General features: G+C 45.1%; 1 protein-coding gene across 4 annotated transcripts in view; it reads right to left on the bottom strand.

Annotated features, from left to right (window-relative positions):
• Positions 1-18,270: 18,270 nt before the first annotated feature.
• Positions 18,271-21,111, bottom strand: part of C12H2orf42 (chromosome 12 C2orf42 homolog) — a 42,433-nt gene continuing 39,592 nt past the window's right edge. For all 4 annotated transcript variants that reach the window (XM_030877472.2, XM_060309285.1, XM_030877473.2 and 1 more), the window contains one exon: positions 18,271-19,388. In XM_030877472.2, the coding sequence (XP_030733332.1) occupies positions 19,180-19,388 (209 nt within the window). In that variant the 3' untranslated portion in view covers positions 18,271-19,179. The remainder of the gene's footprint in view (positions 19,389-21,111) is intronic.

The following is a 21,111-nucleotide window of genomic DNA, read 5'->3' as shown; positions in this document are numbered from 1 at the left end:
TGTGGCTAAGGTAAGGATCCTGAGTGGGGGGATCATCTTTGTGGGCCCAATGTAATCACAAGGGTCCTTATGAGGAGAAGGCAGGAAGGTCAGAGAGAGAAAGATAGATTGGAAGATTATACATCACTGGCTTTGAATATGGAGGATGGGGCCATAAGCCAAGAAATACAAGTGGCCTTTAGAAGCTAGAAAAGGCAAGGAAACAGATTCTCCTCTAGAGCTTCCAGAAGGAACCGAGACCAGCTGACACCTCAGTTTTAGGACTTCTGATCTCCAGAACTGTAGGATAATAAACTTGTGTTGTTTTAAGCCATTAAATTTGCGGTAATTTGTTACAGCCGCAATAGGAAACTAATACTCCTGCTAGCTGAGAAGGATCCAACAATTAATTTGTTTTTTCTCATAATAAAGTGGTCTGTTCCTCATATCTTCCCTGAACCCCAAAGCAATCTTCCAACACAGAGGCACACAACCCACAACCTTCAGAGCATCTGGATGCAATCCCCTTTTGTGTTGAGGACACAGGTTAACAGGTGGAGAAGAGTGTTTCCAAAGGCCTGAATACAGTTAGTCATAAGAGTAGGTGTTTAGGGTTATGAGAGGGACTGGACTGGAACTGAATACAGGATCCTGAGTGACAGAGATTCCTGTGAGTTCTTTAAATAATTTATTATTTTATGTGTTTGTGATACATGGGGTCCTCTAAAGTATAGGTTACAGAGTAGGCACTTCTTGCTTTAGTCTAAGCTCTAAAAGTAACAATTTGTTACAATTCAGTAACAAAGCAGGAAAGAGTGAATTAGTTGGGTTTTGTTTGTTTAGCACTGGTCTAATTAATTTCAAATCTAGAAGCAAAGGTATTGACAGAAGACCTCTTTTTTATGCCTGAAAGATCATAGAATTGTCTTGTAAAAGTTTGCAAACCAATAGTTTGATGATACTCAATGGAGTAATTCTAGAGTTATTCCTTTAAAGGCTAGAACAAGGAAAGAATGCTCACTATTTTAAAACACTGTTCTAGAAATTCTAGCCACTGCAGTAAGAAAAAGAAATAAGATATTTGAAAGAAGACAGAAGTGTCAATATTTTCAGATGATATGCTACTTTACCTGAAAATATTAGAAAAATTTCTGAAAAACCACTAGCATTAATAGGCAAATTCTTGATTATGTATATCCCAATTACAAAATATCTACAAAATAAACATACACAAGTGATAGATTTTCTATATGCCAATAATATAGTTAGAAAATATAATGGTAAAAAAAACCCCAAAACCCTCAGAAACTTGCAGAGCCTATGTGAAGAAAACTATCAAACATTACCTAAAGACTTAAAAGAATAACTAGAGAAACATTCTGATTTGCATGGAAAAACTAAATATTATTCCAATGTGTGTGTTTCCAATACCACCAAATACTTCTCTAATTCTTAGTGGACACTGACTACAATTTAACTCAATTCTGACACTATCTTCCTGGAGGTGGTATCAGATCCCTCAGGTTAAGGGCTCAGTCCCACAAGACTGCTCCCACTTCAGACACCAATTGCAAGTCCAGGTTGCTACCTGTGCTTCTGAGTGACCAGCTATAAATTGGGAGGCTCTCATGACCCCCTCCTTGGGTTCAATTAGTTTGCTACAGTGGGTCACAGAATGCAGGAAAACAATTCACTTACTAGATTACTAGTTTATTACAAAGGATATTAAAGGATAGGAATGAACAGTCAGATGAAGAGATGCATGGGGCAAGGTTTGGAAGGGTCCAGAACACAGAAACTTCTGTGCCCGTGGAGTTTGGCATATGCCACCCTCCTGGCAAATAGATACATTCTGATTAAGCAAATTGGAAGCTCTCTAAATCTCATCCTTTTGGACTTTTTATGGAGGTTTCATTACATAGGTATGACTGATTAAATCATTGGCCATTGGTGATTGACTTAACCTCCAGCCCCTCTCCCCTTCCTGGTGGGTGGGACTGAAAGTTCCAACCTTCTAATAACTTGGTTGGTTCCCCTGGCAACCAGCCCTCATCCTTAGATGCTTTCCAAAAGTCACCTCATTAACATAAACTCCAGGGGACTTCCCTAGTAGTCCAGTGGTTAAGACTTCTCCTTCCAATGCAGGGGGTGTGGGTTCGATCCCCTGTCGGGGAGCTAAGATCCCGCATGCCTCACAGCCAAAAAAAACAAACAAACCAACCGAAACATAAAACAGAAGCAATATTGTAACAAACTCAATAAAGACTTTAAAAATGGTCTACATCAAAAAAATCTTAAAAAAAAAAAAAACAAATACACATAAACTCCAGTGTGGTTCAAAGGGGATTGTTATGAATAACAAGACACTTTTTTGCTCTTATCATTTAGAAAAAAATTCCAAGCATTTTAGAAATGGGATGAAGACAAATATATTTTTTTATTATAAATCACAATAACCCAATTACAAAGATGTCAATTTTTCTCTGTGGTAAACTGAGAAATGGTGCCCTCAAAGGATATACACGTCCTAATCTCTGGAACTTGTAAATGTTACCTTATTTGGAAAAACAGTCCTTGCAGATGTGATTAAATTAAGGATTTTGAGATGAGGGGACTGTCCTGGATTATCCAAGTGAGCCCCAAATGCCATCGCAGGTGCCCTTATGACATAGAGGCAGAGGGAGATTTGACACACACTGAGGAGGGGATGATGTGACCACGGAGATCAGGGTGATGCAGAATTTTATGTTATATGTACATCTGGTTAGAGAAATAACTTGAAAGACAGATCAAAAGTTAGCAGTAATTTTTTGCAGTGGGACGAGTATGGGCTATCTATATTTTCTTCTTTTTACTTACCTGGATTTTTTTTAAAAACAATAAACATGCATTGGTTCTAAAAAAAAGTATTTAAATTTATGTGATTATTCTATTTAATTAGGAGCAATCAAAGTATCTTCAAAGTCAAGGAAGGCCAGTAGCCACCAGAAACAAGAGGCAATGAATGGACTGATTCTCCTCTACAGCCTCCAGATGGAGTGTGGTATTGTTGACACCTTCAGTTCTACCCAGTGACACTGATTTCAGACTTCTGGCCTCCAGAACGATGAGAATTAATTTCTCATCGTTGTTGTTAAGCCATAAAGTCTGTGGTAATTTGTTATAGCAGCCATAGGAAACAAATACATCCTCAAATGGATGTATAAATTAAATATAATTCAATTTTTCATCCAATTCCATTTTTCTGGAATCTGGAAAAATTATTCTAACATTCTGAGAGAATAAGAAAATCAAAATGGCCAATACATTCTTGAAAAAAGAACTGTAATGAAGAAGGACTTATACCAGTAGATATTTAAGCGTACGTTAATGAAATTGTGATTACTACATGAGAATAGAGAAGCCAATCCGCAGAACAGAATAAAGTCTAAAGTCAAATCCATCTATATATATATAAGGATTCAGAATATGATTAAGACAGCATTTCAAACTGGTGGGGTAAGTGTGGCTTGTTCAGTAAAGGATGTGACGCTGGGCAATTTGCTAACTACCCATTTGTAAAAAAAAAATAATAATTTAGATTACTTACCTCATACCATGTATCACCATTAATTCCAGAAAGACTAAATATTTATGTGTAAAAATATCTACCCAGAGAGAATTTTTAATAAATTATTGTAAATCCAAAGGATGACATACTAGGCAGTCATTTAAAACAATGAGAAAAATATTTTATGACACAGAGAGATGATTGCAACAAAAAAGCATGTACGGTACCATTCCATTCAGAATTGTATATTATATGCACATTTGGTTAGAGAAATAACTTGAAAGACAGATCAAAAGTTAGCAGTAATTTTTTTCAGTGGTACAATTATAGGCTATCTATATTTTCTTCTTTTTACTCATCTGGATTTTTTTTAAACAATAAACGTGCATTGGTTCTGAAAAACAGTATTTAAATTTATGTGATTATTTAATTAGGAACAATCAAAGTATCTTCTTTTTCAAGATTAAATTCTAATATGCCCAGTTGTAAGGTATATTTTTTCACTGAGCACCTACTATCTCTCAAGTTCTTTGTATATTATTTAATCTTTCACAATAATGTTATGGGACAGGTAATAAAAATATAAAATAATCCCCATTTTATGGATGAGGCATTGAAGGCCTAAAATCAAGCATCAGACTAGGATTTGAAGGCACATCTGGTTTTTTTGCTTTTAAAAAATTAATTAATTAATTTTTGCCTGCGTTGGGTCTTCATTGCTGCTCACGGGCTTTCTCTAGTTGCGGAGAGCAGGGGCTACTCTTCGTTGCGGAGCTTCTTATTGTGGTGGCTTCTCTTGTAGCGGAGCACAGGCTCTAGGTGTGCAGGCTTCAGTAGTTGTGGCACGCGAGCTCAGTAGTTGTGTCTCGTGGGCTCTAGAGCGCAGGCTCAGTAGTTGTGGTGCACGGGCTTAGTTGCTCCGCAGCATGTGGGATCTTCCTGGACTAGGGCTCAAACCCGTTTCCCCTGAATTGGCAGGCTGATTCTTAACCACTGTGCCACCAGGGAAGCCCGGTACATCTGTTTTTAAGGTCCATGCCGTCATTTGTAATACCAAAAGACTGGAAATAACCTAACTGTCCATCAGGTGAACCAGTTAAATTACAGTACATTCATACAATGTAAAACTCTGCAGCCATAAAAATAAAAATGCGAATGCTCTCTATACACTTATAAGGAAATGTTTCCAAGACATAAGTGTTAAGTCAGGGGAAAACCCAGCAAGGTGCAGGAGGTGTGCACAGCATGGCACCATTTATGTTAGAATGGAGTAAAGAAGAGTATATGCCTGTTTTAGATTGTATATGCATAAAAACATCATTAGAGGGATCAACAAAAACCTAGTAACAGAGTTATCTATTTGGGATGGGGGAAATGGACAGATGGGGCACAGGAACAGGAGAGAGACTTTTCACTATTTACCTTTTTATACTATTTTAGTTTTGAGCCATGTATATGAATTACCAATCCAAAAAAGTAAATACATATAAACATTTTAAAAGCAGAATAAAATTTTAAAAAACTCCTGTCCTTTCTGCTCTTCCACATGCCTTAGACATCTTTGGAAGGCAGTCTGCATCCGCTTTTCAATGAGACACGCAGGGCAGCAGGCCTCTGCACTCCTCCGGTGGCTAGAACAACAGCGTCAGCACACAGACCAGGAAGACCGCCTGGCCAGCAAACTGCGCCAAGCCAAGCACAACCTCTTTCCTTATCCCTGACTTAGAAAAACAAAACCAATACACAAATCCTCTCATCAGCATTTCTGTAGCCAGCTGTTAACCAATCCTCTTCCTGCCCTTTACTCTTTCTTTTCTTCCTTTTTCCAGAAAAACCTGGAAAGCTCTGCAAAACTTTGTAAAAGGACTTACTAGCTCTGGCTGCCTTGTTGTTTTCCTTCTCTCCTTTGGCCTGTGTCATCCTCTCAGGCAAGGGCTGCAGTCTGACTTCCTGCCAGTTCGCCTGCTGGGTTCATTTCAGTGTCTTAAAAAAAAAAACAAAACCAAAAAAAAACCCACTATATTTTCCTGAACCTACAAACCTCAAGTTAGAGGTCATTATGTTCAACTTCATCCAAAGTAGAACATCCCAGTTGTAAAATTTAGCAGAGTAAATGTATTTGGTTTTAAAAACACAATCCCTTGGTTCCACTTTGTCTATCCAATCAACTCGGAGCGACAGCTCTCATAAAATATCTGCTCTTGCTAAGAATCCCACGGGGCAGGTCTATTTGTGTGTGGAGTTTAGCAGAGCAGAGGGCCCCAGTAAATTTCCATTTAGTAATTCAGTGACTGTCAATCGACACCTAATATGTATCCATGGCTGTCCGAGGCCCTGGGCTGGGGACAAAAACAAACATGACACTCAGCTCCAGCCCTCAATCTCTAATAACCCTGTTAGGGCACCTTCAGTTCATTAATGTGTCTGGACTCATTCGTTTTGTTCTTTAAATCCATTTGCAAGGTAACGAGTATACCACTAAGTTGTGGACATTTTCATGGTTAGCTGTGTGTCAGAAATATGATGTACAAGAATGGCTTTCTCCAGCCTCTCCCTTTTTTAAGATTTTGGGGAAATAGCTTTTACATTACAAAGATCAGAGTCAGAGTTCAAACTCTAGGTAATGTACTCCACACAAGATTCTCTAACCTTTTAGGGTGTTAATTAGTTGTAACAGTGTCAGAGCGTTCAGCTTTCATTAGCTATAATTCCTTGGCTCATATGCAGGAAATTTGAGACATATGTCAGGTGCATTCAATGAAAGGTTCTGCTCAAATCAAATGTGAGTCTAAAAGCAAGTCATTCTCAGTGACACTGAGCTTGGCAGGGAGTCAGGTGTCTAGAACCATACCATATACCTCCCCTGAGGGTGCTGGGCCAGAACGCTGCCATCGAGCGAGTGATGCTAAATTTGCTGGGAACACGGGGCAGAAGGCCCTACGGAGACTGCAGGACCGCTCCCTATTACACGGTGTACAGCATCACCACGAATGCTACCATGAGATTCATTCTGTGCTAGCTTATTCTCAGAGGAAAACCCCAACCAGATTGAGAATAAGGAACGCCACAGACTGAAAGCAGCAGCCAGAAGCTACTGCACCACTGTGGCTTCCACAGATACATACAAAACACACTGGCAGGAAGGAGTGTTGTGTTTCTCAGGTTTCCTGTCAGGACATCCTGGCTTGAAACACAGTTTGTCACTGAAAAATATAAGCTAATCGACAGATGGGAAACTGCCAGATTGTGTCCTTGAGAATCTCAGAAATCTGTCAGCTTGCAAAAGACAGCTCAAAAGCACGTATGAAAATCACCCATTTCCATTAATAACAGGTAGATTTTCTTCCAGGTAAAGAAGAACATGGGAACATGGGGGGTATGAATTGATTCAAGGAATATGGCTTGGGGAAGGTTCCATGTATGGATCCTGAGCAGCAGGGCCCTGTCAGTTTTTTTTTTTTTTGGCTGTGCCTCAAGGCTTCTGGGATCTTAGTTCCCCGACCAGGGATCGAACCTGCGCCCCCTGCAGTGGAAGCAGAGAGTCCCAACTACTGAACCACCAGGGAATTCCCAGGGCCCTGACTTAAACAGCCTTGGACCAAATTTACAATAATATTTGACAAACTCGGGACTTCCCTGGTGGTCCAGTGGTAAAGAATCTGCCTTCCAATGCAGGGGACGTGGGTTTGATCCTTGGTTGGGGAACTAAGATCCCACATGCTGCAGGGAAACCAAGCCCAAGCGCCACAACTACTGAGCCCACACGTCCTGAAGCCCACATGCCACAACTAGAGAGAAGCCTATGTACCACAACAAAAGATCCCACACGCCTCAACAAAGATCCTGTGTGCTGCAACTAAGACCGGACGCAGTCAAAAAGGTAAAAAGAAAAAAAGAAAAGAAATTGTTAAAAAATAAAAAAGATTTGACAAACTCAGGGTACAAGCATTACAGCACAAGGTGGTAGGCCCCATTTTGCTTGTGATTCTGAAGATCACCTGTGAATTCCCCATTGCCCCATGGACTTTGCTACCCGCATTGAACAGTTCAGTTCAGCATAACAGTATAAGGCTATATATTGAACACTATAAGCCATCTCCCTGGGAGAACTGCAAGATAAAAAAGGATCCATTAAAAGGAGAGCGTAGGCCAGGGCCCTGTACTCCAGGTTTGTCAAGCTCCGGATTACACAGGGCACTCATACATTAATTAATTTATTCAGTTACTCATTCAACAAACATTTATAGAACTCCTCTGAGGTTGCAAGCACTATGCTAGGTACTGGGAATGCAAAGGTGCATAAGACCCAGATCCCTGTCTTTGAGAAGTTTACGGTTAAACGGTGGAGAGCCAAGAACACCAACACTTAACAGTAAGGCAGTATGTGGATGTTTGCACAGAGTGTGCCTGCCCTGTTCCAAACGTGGTGGCACAAAGAGAGTTAGGAAAGAGTGATCAGAGACTGCGATGCTTGAGCTGAAAACCTGAAGAGTAAATACGAGCCAGCCGTGGGAAGCAAGGGAAGGAAAGAATGTTCAGGCAGTGAGACCAACATGTGCAAAGGTAGAAGAGAGAGAGTAGGCATGGCTGTGTGCAAGGAGAAGAGAGGGTGGGGTGGAAGAGACGAGGGTGGATGAGGAAATTAGAACCAGGTGACCAAGGCTCTTGCTGTCATGCTTAGGCAGAGGCTGGGTCTCACGTCTGTTTTGTCCCCCATGGGGCTCAGAGACACTGGTAGATACATATTAGTTGCCAATAAATATCTGAAGACAATGAGGGGCCGCTGATGGGTTTTAAGCAGGGGAGTAACATGACCAGGTCTGCATAGGAGACAGGCATCTCCGGGGAAGACCTGAAGAGGCTTAGAGTGGAGGCAGGAAGACCATGGACGCACCTGCAGTGACTGAGGTAAGAGACGAAAATGGGCTGAACTAAGGTAATACCAGTGGGAGTGGAAAGAAATGGGTGGACACAGGATGGGTACATCATACAGGAGAGAGGGGGCTGCCGGTTTTAGATCAAAGAGTATGGATATATTTATCATGTCTCATGGGCACTGCCAGACCACATGCAGAAATCATTGGTCAACCTGAAGATTCTTCAAAACCAGAGACTGAGACTATAAAGCTGGTGGTGTCCACTGCCCATTACTGTGTCTGGGTGAGATGCCACTTCTCAGGTCCCCACAGAACTTCTCTTGTGCTTATACCCACTGCCTCTTCTGTGCAGAGGAAGCAAAAAGGGAAAACACTGTTCAGAAAAGAAGGACACCTAATTATCTTTAAGTGATCAACCTCTGTCCACATGAAGAGGTTGGGTTATAAATGAAGAGGCCTCCATCTCTTTACAGAATGTCTAAGGGAACAACAGGGATCAATTCAAGTCCTTCTCGCACAGAAGAGGAAGCCAGAACTCCAAGAGGGAGAGAGACTTGCCCAAGGCCAGAGCTAGAGAAGAACAGAGATAGCCAAGAACACAAGTGTCATCCCCATTCCCCCCCCCCCCGCCCCAACAGAGGAAGTCCTTTAACTTTCCCCCAACCTTATCATTAACAGAGGGGGGAAGAGGAGGGGAGAGGTGAAGCCAGGAACGTAAGCTGAGCCAAGTTCAGTTACGGGCCACACCCACTTCCCCAGCTTCAAAGAGAACAGAGATGACTACGGACTTTGACACTTGCAGGTCGGTGCAGACTTTTGAGGCCCTGTTGTGCATCCCTCAGCCTTGTTCCAGTGGGTACTGTCTGTTAACACTTGTAGTCACACTATCCACCTTTGAGCTCTCCCTCCTCAACCACAAGCTTCTACTTCCTTGACTATTCTGTCTTATCATGCTCATCAAAACATTCTCAGAATGCCAATATTTTCGTCCCAATTTCACATGTGGCACCGAGAAGGAGTATGATAAACTTTATAGCTCTGAAAGCCTCGGTCAGAAAACAGTGCTGTGACACACAAGGTGGGCAGGCTGAGATCCCTCCTCGACTTCGTATCTCCAGCCTCACAGCCCCATCTGTGAACAAGGAACCTCCTGAGGAAACACATGTGGTCTCTGCAGATTCCACAGCCACCCTGTCTCAAGACCTGACTTCCCCCCCTCCCTTCCCCCAACCCCCGAGCAGGAAAAGGAGCAGAGAAGGTGCTTCTTTAGCTCTTTCCTCTTCCCCGCTTAGCTCTATCACATCTCACGAGGTCAACACCTATGTTCTTAGAACCATATTTAGGGGTTTAGGGTACAATTCTGTTTTCCTCTATCATTGCACCTGGTTTTTCTGGCTTTCAGAAGAAGTGTCCCATTCACAGATCATGGCTTATTTTTCCGCAGGCGGTGGGTCATATTCACAGACAAATTTTATCTCCTCGGTCACAACTTGGTCAGCTCCCCCAACTCACAGAAAATGATCAAAGACTATGTGTACTTTTACTTTTATATTAGCTTGCACATAATTCATTAAAAATTTAGAAGAAAAACACCTCAGCACATCCTCCAACCTCCCCACCCCTTGCTTTAATTTTCTCCACAGCACATCTGACATACTGTATAGCCCTTCATCTAACCCTCCTTCTTTCCCTCCCTCCTTCCTTCTCTTCTTTCCTTCCTTCCTTTCAGAGTCTTTCTTTCTCCTCACTAGAATGTAAACTTTTTGAAGGTAGGGCTTTTGTCTGTTTTGTTCATTTCTATATCCCTAGGACACAGCTCAGCGCCTGGCACATAGTAGAAACTCGATGAATGTTGAACGAACAAACTGTTGAATGAACAGTTGATTTTCCTTCCTTTTCTCTGGAGCCTACCACTCCCTCTTCTGCCACAACAGTGTTTTTTATCTAACAGCTAAGAGATCAGATGGCCATGTATTTTATATCAGCTCTAGGGGAACTTCACTGAAACGGCAGGGGGTATTTCTTCTCCACCTCCAACATCTCCACCTATTGAAATCGTATCCATTTGTCAAGTCCTACCGAACTCTTCTGTAGCACCATCCTTTAACCTCCTACAGTAATCTCCCCTACCTCTGAAACCACAGCACTCAATGCCTGCATCACTCATCTAGAATTTAGCACCTTCTGCCTTATGCTGATAATATAATTTTCCTGAATGTGACTGCAACAGGAAGGTCAACAATAAGACAAGGGTAGTATTTCCTTGGCAAAGCTGGCTTCCTGCCCCTGCTCCCCTTCCTTCTACCCTCTTTCCCACAGATCCCCACTTAGCAGTGCTTATCTTGCTGAATTGAACAAGGACCCAGATCTGGGCCTTACACTTTCAGGCTGGCCCATGTGAAGGGACCCACCTCTCAAACACCTATTAACCAAGTTCACACAGAGGTCGCAGGGCATATAAACCAAATGCCAGTGTACTGATGCATACCAAGGAACAGTGGACATTCTATGGACTAGAATGCTTGAATTAGCCTGACTAGCTGATCTTTTCCTCATGGGCTAAAGAATGCTTGGTTAACAGGGACTCAGAACAAAAGTAACCGACCTAAAGTCACCTCTCTCCTTTACGGCAGGGCCCCCCTTCCCTGCTACAGGAGCAGTCTGACCAAGGCAATCACAGCGCTCAAGTCCCCTTAGTCAAGATCTGCCCTTCCTCAGGCAGTACCAGGTCCACTTCTTTACTTCAGAGGATGGCCAAGTCCCTTCTGCTCAGTTCTCCAAACTGCTTCATAACTTAACCTAAATTACAACCACTTTCCAGCCCTTCTTTCCTGAGATTGCTCCCAGACACCTGATTAGTGTTCAGAGTGTCCTCCAACATTTGGGCAACAAATTTAGACACGTTCTAGGTTTACTTTCATGGAGAGCTAATCATCCATTACATGTGGGTTTTACTGGTCTGAAAGCAAACTTATTTCCTTTCACTTAGGTATACAAGCTACATTGACAAAATAGAAGACATTTCTCCAAATAAGCACCTGAGGGCCCATGCCTTGTAGATTTCAGTAAGTTCCTGTGACAGTATAGAAAGGACTGCTTTGGCAGCAAAAAGGAAGAAAAAAAACACCCTCCATTTAAAGTGGCCCAGGGTGAACTAACAAGGCGCATCTGCTTTTTTTTTAAAAATTAATTAATTAATTAATTTATTTATGGCTATGTTGGGTCTTCGTTTCTGTACAAGGGCTTTCTCTAGTTGTGGCAAGCGGGGACCACCCTTCATCACTGTGCACGGGCCTCTCACTATCGCGGCCTCTCTTGTTGCGGAGCACAGGCTCCAGCCGCGCAGGCTCAGTCATTGTGCCTCACGGGCCCAGTTGCTCCGCAGCATGTGGGATCTTCCCAGACCAGGGCTCGAACCCGTGTCCCCTGCATTGGCAGGCAGATTCTCAGCCACTGCGCCACCAGGGAAGCCCCCATCTGCTCTCTTGATCTAAAACACAAAAGCTATCTGCCTTGCTCAAAACCAAAGAGTATTTACCTACAAAGCGCTGGGTTTTGAGGAATGACTCCAAAATACCTGGGCCCTTATTAGTTTACCTTATCTTGGGAATTTCTCTATCTTTTGCTCTAGCCAAGTTCAAGAATTTACAAAAAGAAAGAAAAGAAAAGAAAATGGAAAGGGGACTTCCGTGTTTGTTGTCTTTCTTTTGTCTCTTGCAGTTCCACATACAACTTAGCAGTGAGTATGGGCTGCCATTCTCAGGACATAACACAGAGAACACAGACCCCCCTGGAGGTAACAGTGAATCTAACTTACACAGGCACCACATTTCTGCCTTTCGCACCATTGACTGGCAAATGAGCAATGGTTTGTAGATAGAGCAGGTGCAGGAGAGGTGGCTCCTGCCAGATGGTGCTAAAAAAAGGCCCAAGTCTGATACACAAGAGTCCTTCCATTAACCCATCCATGACCAAGGCAAAGTGTGTGGGTGGGGTTGGTCTTTCTCTGACTTTTGGGGCTTCTAGAGTCTCAAAGGGTACCTTAAGTGTTCCATCGCTTAACCTGGTTTTGCCTTGATACAAATGGCAGGGGTGGCCAAGAGACAGGGGATATAGAGGGGAAGCCTTTAGTGTAATATGCCTTCACTCATACCTTCTAGATGGTCCTGAGCTTCTCATACCCCAGAAAAGGGCTGACTAGGTACTGCCGCTTTCCTGCCGGAGTCCTGCAGTGGAACTTTAGTATGGCCTCTGAGAGCACTTCGTCTACCATATTCTTGCTGTAAGACGTGATGCATTCTTGCTGTAAGATGTGATGCCATTTACCCCGCTGAACCTCCTCTATATAAAGGGATAATTCCACCTAGCTCACACGACCAGCTGTGGGAATCTAATGAGATAACTTGTGTGAAAAGGCAAATACAGTCTCCGATACATGCTAAATAAGCACTCCAGGATACATTAGTTTTCTTCTTTCCAGGAGATAGTCTTGCATTCTGTTTACTCAGACCAACTTCCTATAAACTACTGGAGGCTAGCTTGTCCCCAGGGCTCGGGCCATTCCAGGAAAGATGTCTTGACCATAGCAGTGTAACACGAGATGAAAAATTCCAGGAAGGGGCAGCTAGAGGAGAAAGACAACTGAAGGGTGCCACAAGGCAGAGTGTGCCCTAGACAGGGCTCCCAGCAGGAAATCCTGCGGCTTCTCACTTCAGCAGTATCACAGATGCTTGGGCCCAGAGAAAATCCCTCCAACCACCCTTCCCTAAATTCTGACCAGACCCCAGGTTCAACTCATCAGATCATGGATGAACCCTCTGCCTTTTCCTCCAAACGCACTGGGCAGGCTGTGGAGCTCATGCTAGGAAAAGGGAAGCTTCTGTCCATTAAAAATCAGTACCGGGAACCACACAAAGCCTTTTGTTTTAAGGACGACCCTGGGATTAATGCCCCTGAAAAGTGGCTCTAAGGATCCGGTGAGAAAAAGTGGAAAAGCAATTTTTATATTTTGACTGACCGACTACCCCGTGCTAGACCAGACTAGTGAGTCTGTGGAGTGGATATTTTGCAAAGGAGAAAACCGACAGAGATATGAACGACTCGCTCAGGGCAAACAGGCTGGCTAGGGCCCACGCTCCCTCTCGTTCCCCACCTGGCAAGACAGCCAGGGTGAGGCTCGGCCAATACCGGGAAAACGGGAGGGGCCCGGATCCCCGGGCGCAGCTGCTCGTTCCCCGCAGAGCCGCGCGGTCTGCAGCTCAGGGTGCGGCCCGGCCCCACGTGCCCCGCCGCCCCGGCGGACCCGTGGGCAGGAGTCCAGGATCGGCCCCGCCCGCGCGAGGGTGCCAGGAAGTCGGTGCCCGACCTCAGAGCTGATCTGAAGGCACCTGGGGCACGCCTGGGGGCCCGGCCGCCTAACGACCTCGGGAAGGCCTCGCGCCGGACCGCCGGCACCCCTCCCCTCCCAGCTCGCCTCGTCAGCACCTTTCCCGCAGCCCGGCCCACCCCAGCCCCACAGTGGGTCACGAGGCAGCGCCTGAGCTTCGTCGCCGGGTGCGGCCCGGTCAGTCCCGGCCGGGCCAGCGCTCGGCGCCAACCCCCGCCCGCGCCGCCGCCCGGCGCGCGCCACGTCCCCGGCCCCGCCCCCGCGAGCCACGCGGGGAACCCCGGTGACGTCACCGTCCTCCAGCTCTCGCCTTCCCGCGCTCTCCAGAAAAGACGCGAAGGTGGTGACGTGTCCTGGGGTTTAATGCGGCTGCGCAAGAGACGTCCGCAACAGAACGTCCTGCGGCGCCGCCTGGTGGAAGAAAAGCACCAAACCCGCCGGAAAAGGCGGAGCGGGCGAGAGGAGAACGTGACTGACATCAGCTCGCGGAGCCGAGGGGGCGGCTGCCGCGTGACCAGCCCCCGCCCTCGGCGCCGGGAGCCTTTCTCTTCCTCTTTTTTTTTAGTACAGTGTGGAAGCTTGATTATTATGCCCCTTCTTTTAAGGTTAAAACCTCGCCTTTTCTCAAACTTATCAACATAAGTTATATTGCTATAGAAAATTTGTGGGGGAAAAATAAAGGAAAAGATATGAAGATAAGGAATAGCAGTACCCCTTTTCATATTTACTCCCAGACTTTCTTTTACTTTAATCTTGCTGTATGTCAGTGTAAGTACAAAAGCTCTTAAGGAGGGACAAAAAGCAGCAAAGCCAAGTTAGAAAAACACGGTAGAGACTTCTCTGGTGGGGGCAGTGGTTAAGAATCCACCTGCCAATGCAGGGGACACGGGTTCGAGCCCTGATCCGGGAAGATCCCACATGCTGCGGAGCAACTAAGCCTGTGCGCCACGACTAAGCCTGCCAGCCACAACTACTGAGCCTGCCTTACCTACAGTCTGTGCTCCGCAACAAGAGAAGCTACTGCAGTGAGAAGCCCGCGCATGGCTACAGAGTAGCGCCCGCTCACCACAACTAGAAAAAACCTGCGCACAGCAATGGAGACCCAACGCAGCCAAAAGTAAATAAATAAGAAAACACGGTAGAAGAGAGAAGTGCAGAATAGGCGAGACGAAAGGGTAATAGTATTCAATAAGCGTTTAACAGACTATCTTATTTACTCTGCACATCATCCAGACGAGGAAACTGGGGCTCAGAGAGTTAAATAATTTGCCCAAGGTTGCACTGTTAATAAGCGGGTAGCAGAGTGGGAGTTTGAACCCAGGGGTTAAAATCTGAACCTTAAGATGGTGGTCTAGGGAGAAGGGCGAAAAACGGCAGGGAACATATATGGTAGCAGACTGGCTTTGTACTTCTGTAACTGTCGATGGGAACTAGTTCCTAGGAACATGGCTACTGCCTCCATCAGTTGGATCAGGTTTGCAGGAGCGTGCCATAAAGCAGCCCAGACTAATATGCTGCCTTGAAACACCTGGCTATATGCAAGGGCCACTAGTTGCAGAGTGTCACCGACCTCCAGCACTGCCAATGAAAGGTGGGGGTCAGCACCTGCTCAGGTATTAGGTCCTGCAACTCAAAGTGAGGCTTGCAGTCCAGCAGTGTTTCTTCAGTCCATCAACTTTCTTTATTCAGCTTGATGTTACAAATGCGGAGTCTTGGACCCTACCCTGGAACTTCTGAATGAGAATATGCTTTCTAACTAGATCCCTGGGTGATTCCTATGCACACTAAAGAACTGTTGTTATCATGTCACCCTGCTCCCTTGGTGATACAGGTGGGATGGTAGAAAGATGTGAAGGGAGCTTGTGGCGCTGGATGGTGGGAGGGCTGGGATAGGGAGGAGGTTTTGGTTTTCTGTTTTGGCTGTGCCACGTGCCCTGTGGGATCTCAGTTCTCCGACCAGGGATTGAACCCAAGGCACGGCAGTGAAAACCTGGAATCCTAACCACTAGGCCACCAGGGAACTCCCTGTAAGGAGGTCTAAAAAGAGGATCAAATACGGAGTATCAGCAAATCTCACAAGATGTGAAGGAAGAAAACTAGGAAATCAGAATCTGGGAGATTAAAAAACAAAAAAGAGTATGTTGAGGGGGGAAGCAGGTCCATCTTGGGAAAATGCACCAAAAAAATAGACACAAGGGCTGTTCTCTGTGACTGACTTTTCTATGTTGTCTGTGACTTTTGCCTGAGAGGGTCCATTCACTCGAAGGGCTGGAGGAGGGCAGTCCCTGCCCATTCCCTCACCTTCAGCACATAGAGTGGGATTTCTCTGAATTCTAGTGGAGGGCAAATTTTGGCCTGTTTCTGACATGGGACACCAGGCAGTGACAGCAGAGTGCTTCTTGGATGACATATACAGGTTGTACTCTGTAAGCGGCCAGGCCTGGGGGCTGGTGTGGGTGCATGTGTATGCACATGTGGGCTGGAGGGAAGGGAAGTGATTGGCAGATCAGACATGACAAGAATCAGTGAAAGATGGGGTGGACATATGCGACTGGAAATTGCTAGGCCCAGAGAGTCACAGAGCTGATGACATCTGGTACCTTGAGAGAGCCAGGTGGCAGGCCTACAGAACTCCACTTGGGTGCTTCTTGGAGTCAGATTTTCTGGAGGCCTCTGAGTGGCCTATCGCTCCTCTAAATAGTAAGTAGCAAGCTGTTGAGATGATAGCAGTTCTGGTAGAGGCAGGTGTGAACCAAAGTGTTCTGGGTGTAGGAATAGCAAGCTGTTCTCATGATGCCCATCATGTTAGGGCCCCCCGCCATGTTGCCTGGAGGGGGAGTTAAGATGCCATCCATCTCAGACCCATCAATACACTCAGTCTGAGGACGGTCCGTCTGTCTGTGCAGTAGACAGGAGGCTGTGTGGACCTGGAGGGTCTTGCGCTGCTCACTCCAGAACACAAATAGTGGCTGCAGCGTGGGAAAGCAGCAGGTGGGCAGCCCTCAGAGCTGGGAGATTCCAACGCCTAATGGAGGTGTGCAGTGGATGGTACAGATGGGAGCATGTATGGGTGGGTGCAGGGTTTGAAGAACACTGGACTGTTGGGAGTAGCTAGGACCACTCTACTCTTCTGGCATGGGGCAAGTCTGAAATGAGGTCAATACTGATGGTGTCCCAAAGGTGTCTGGATGCTGGGAGTGGGTGTAGCGACCCTACTGGTACTCCTAGGACCATGCTTGACCTGGTAGAGAGGGTATCAATGTAGAAAAGGTCAATGTAACTCTGAACCCCATTTCAGATTTTGATGAACTGTGTTGGTGGGCTGGGGTGGTCCTGGGTGGAAGATCTTGGCGCTTGAGCGGGGGCCTCTTTTGGTGAATTATTTGCCCCAGGCATGTGTCTTATGGCTCCTGTGGTTCTTCTGGCCCCTGTGGTTGGAGTCAAGTACTGCTAGACCCAGCCAGGATTTGCCTGTCACTCACAGGTTTGGCTTGATCAAGTGACTGATGTCCTCAAAGTACTGAGGTTGAAAGACTTCTCAGAATAGGCCAACCACTGTGTTTCCTCGGGTGTTTTTGCTTTTAAAGCAAACACTCTGCCGCACCTAGTTTTAATTTCTCCTCTTCTCTATACCTATCCAAGCCCTTCCTCTCCTTTATTTTATTTTATTTTGTCCGTGTGGCACGGTTTGTGGGATCTTAGTTCCCCGACCAGGGATCAAACCCATGCCCCCTGCAATGGAAGCGTGGAGTCCTAACCACTGGACTGCCAGGGAATCCCCACCTTCCTCTCCTTTAAAGCCCAGCACAGGTCGAATTCTCCATGGACCTCCGGACTCTCCTCAAGGATTTTCCCCATTGTCAGAAGCACTTGGGAGCTCTCCACACAAGCTAGCTCTTCAATCGTAGATAGACAACCCTTAATTTGCCTACCCATCCCCCTCTTGTAGGGGCACAGCTCCCCCTTTCACCAAAAATGATCACAGACTCCCCCACCCCCACCCCAGTTAGGCCCAGCAGAGCCTTTCTTTTGGGGATTTTGGACGTTGGATCAGGGAGAGTAGAGCAGTCAGTCCTGCTCTATAGTGTGGAAGTGAAAGCCATACTTTCAGGTGCATTAGGAGCCAGAATTCCTACCAGAAGGAGATGCTCTGTGCTGAGAGTGAAGCCTCAGGAGAGGTGGAGATGGGTCAGATAGACCCTGGCTGCAGGGGTTCTGAGGCCTAGCCACACCCCAGCTCCACCCCAGGATGGTTGTCCAGCCCTATTTTAATGTCCATGAACCGGTCATTCGTTCGCATTTTGCCTGAGCTGGTTAGAGTTGGGTTTTTGTTATGTGCAAACAAAAAGCCTACCTAAGGACTTTTCTTGTCTTCCCAAGGACAGTGAATTATAAGGAATTTATATTATAAGGCAACATGACACAGTGGAAAGAACATGCACTTTGGAATAAAATGAAACATTTTTAATGCTGTTTCCAGCAAGATACTTAATCTCAAAGAGACTGTTTAAATTCATAAAAGAAGGGGTGATGGCTAAACTCAAAGAATGATGAGGACTAAATGAGAAAAATGATCAAATGAGAATCTAAATGAAAATGCCTGGGATGTAGTAGGCAAACAGGAAATGTTCATTCCCTTCTTTTCTCCTTAAAGGCAGGCTTTCATTCTGTGTCTTTCAGTGTATCTCCATTCTGTGATCAATGAATTAAAAAAATAGGAATTGAATTTTACCACCTGTTAAACTTTTTGGAGAGTAAAGAAGGAAAGAAATATCAAGAAAGCAAGCAATTACAAGCATTAGTTTGAAATGTCAAATACTGCCTTGACACCTGGATCTCTTTTTCCTGTTTTACTATCACCTGAATCTCCCAAAAGGTTTATAAGTTTATAATTAGGCCAACATGAGATATAATTTGGAAAAACTAGTGACACTGTGCTTTGAGAAGAGAATAAAAGGGCATGACTGGAATTCTGCCAGGATGATCATCAACATTCTGCCCTAACCAGGGTACTATTAACTTTCCAACACTGTTGGTGTTAAGGCAAGTGCTGCTAACTTCTTAGAGAATTAGGAAAAGGTTGAAACAAACTCTAAAGGTGAGTCCTTCGAGAAGGTATGTGGGCTGGTTTTCTTTTTGTTCCTTCAAAAACTAGCCAGGAATACCACCCAATTTATAATGAAGCCTATACACAGCAGCACCAAAAGGGCTATATGTACAAGAAGAGTTTTTCTTCAACAGAACCCACTTGAATGTGTTGAGAAACCGTATCTTAGCTAAGAGTAGTTCACTAAGGAACAGAGCCATCTAAGTGCCTAACTAGTATTTAAAGTTGTCAAAGGGTGGGGATGTGCAAATTTAGCAGCGAAAGACTCTTTTGTTTTGCCTCAAGGGAAAGTGATGGTGGTCAGAGGGGCCAGTTCCAAGGGCTGGTCCAGGGGGGGCCGCTGTTCTTGGTACTCCGCCACATGCCCATTGCGGTGGTGACCATACTCAAACTTGATCCGCAGCTCGCCAATCTTGGATTGGGGAAGAATATCTGGAATCCACTCAATGATGAAAGGTGTTGGCTCCTTTTGATCTGGGGAAGTGTTGCCTGAAGAAAAAAAAAAAAAGAAAAGAAAAAAGACTGATTAGTACAATTCCAAAATAAATTTGAGTCTGGACAGGACTTCCCTGGTGGCACAATGGTTAAGAATCTGCCTGCCAATGCAGGGGACATGGGTTCGAGCCCTGGTCCGGGAAGGTCCCACATGCCATGGAGCAACTAAGCCCGTGTGCCACAACTACTTAAGCCCTCGTGCCACAAATACTGAAGCCCGTGTGCCTAGAGCCCGTGTTCCGCCACAAGAGAAGCTACCACAACGAGAAGCCCGCGCACTGCAATGAAGAGTAGCCCCCGCTCGCCACAACTACAGAAAGCCTGCGCGTAGCAACAAAGACCCAATGCAGCCAAAAATAAATAAATAAAATTTTTAAAAAATTGAGTCTGGACAGATCTTACCCTGTTCACAAATTTTAAAAGGAAATGAAAAAGAAGTTAAAAAAAAAAACTATATGAGGAAAAAAAAGGCGCGGGGGGCCAACAAGAAGAATCAAGGGAAGGGAAAAGTGACCACTGCTGTACCTATCCAAAACAAAGTTTCAGGGAACTGTCTGGCATCCTCAAATAAAATAAGACCCAGCTTTTATGAGAATAGGGCCAAAAGAATCACAAGGAGAGCCCAGCCAGACTAAGAGGAAAAGACAGCTGGATGAGGTTAAAAAGGGAGACTATCAAGAAAAGGTCAAGGTTTCAAGGAAACTAGAAAGAAACAGACTTAAAATCTACATGGTTCTAAAACATATTACAAATCCATAGTAACAAAAGAGTGTGGGGCTTCCCTGGTGGCGCAGTGGTTGAGAGTCCGCCTGCCGATGCAGGGGATGCGGGTTCGTGCCCCGATCCGGGAAGATCCCACATGCTGCGGAGCGGCTAGGCCCGTGAGCCATGGCCGCTGAGTCTGCGCGTCCGGAGCCTGTGCTCCGCAGCGGGAGAGGCCACAACAGTGAGAGGCCCGCGTACCGCTAAAAAAAAAAAAAAAAAAAAAAAAAAAAAAGTATGGTACTGGCATATGTCTACACAGATTAACAGAACAAAACAGAAAGATCCAAAATGGATACAAAAAGAACAGGAATTTAAAATAAGGTAAAAATGGCATTTTCAATTAGTACAAGAAATACAAGTGTTTTTGTTTGTTTGTTTTGCGGTACGCGGGACTCTCACTGCCGTGGCCTCTCTCGCCGCGGAGCACAGGCTCCGGACCCGCAAGCTCAGCAGCCATGGCTCAACGGGCCCAGCCGCTCCGCGGCATGTGGGATCCTCCCGGACCGGGGCATGAACCTGCGTCCCCTGCATCGGCAGGCGGACCCTCAACCACTGCGCCACCAGGGAAACCCACGAGTGTTTCTTATAACAAATGGTGTGCATCAACTACATAATTATCTGGAAGAAAATAAAAGGCAGAATCTTACCTCATAACTTACATCAAGATAAAGTCCAGAAGATCAAAGATTTAAACGTGAAAAACTCAGGTTAAAGAATGCTTTTGAAAAAATGTAAAATACTAGCAGAATTAAAAATAAGCATACGGTATCACCTTCAAAACTATGGAGACAATTAAGCATAGAAAACATAGTCCATTTAGCAAAAAACAGAAGAGCAAAACAAGGAGACAGAAGACCAACTCTATCAATTATAATAAAGGGGAAAAACTATTGAAATTGGAGAAAAATCAAAACCAACAATATAATATTGATAAGAGATTCAATAAGAACAA

The sequence above is a fragment of the Globicephala melas genome, chromosome 12 (assembly GCF_963455315.2).
Source record: "Globicephala melas chromosome 12, mGloMel1.2, whole genome shotgun sequence".
NCBI classification, from domain to species: domain Eukaryota; kingdom Metazoa; phylum Chordata; class Mammalia; order Artiodactyla; family Delphinidae; genus Globicephala; species Globicephala melas.
This window is presented reverse-complemented; position numbering and strand designations above follow the sequence as displayed.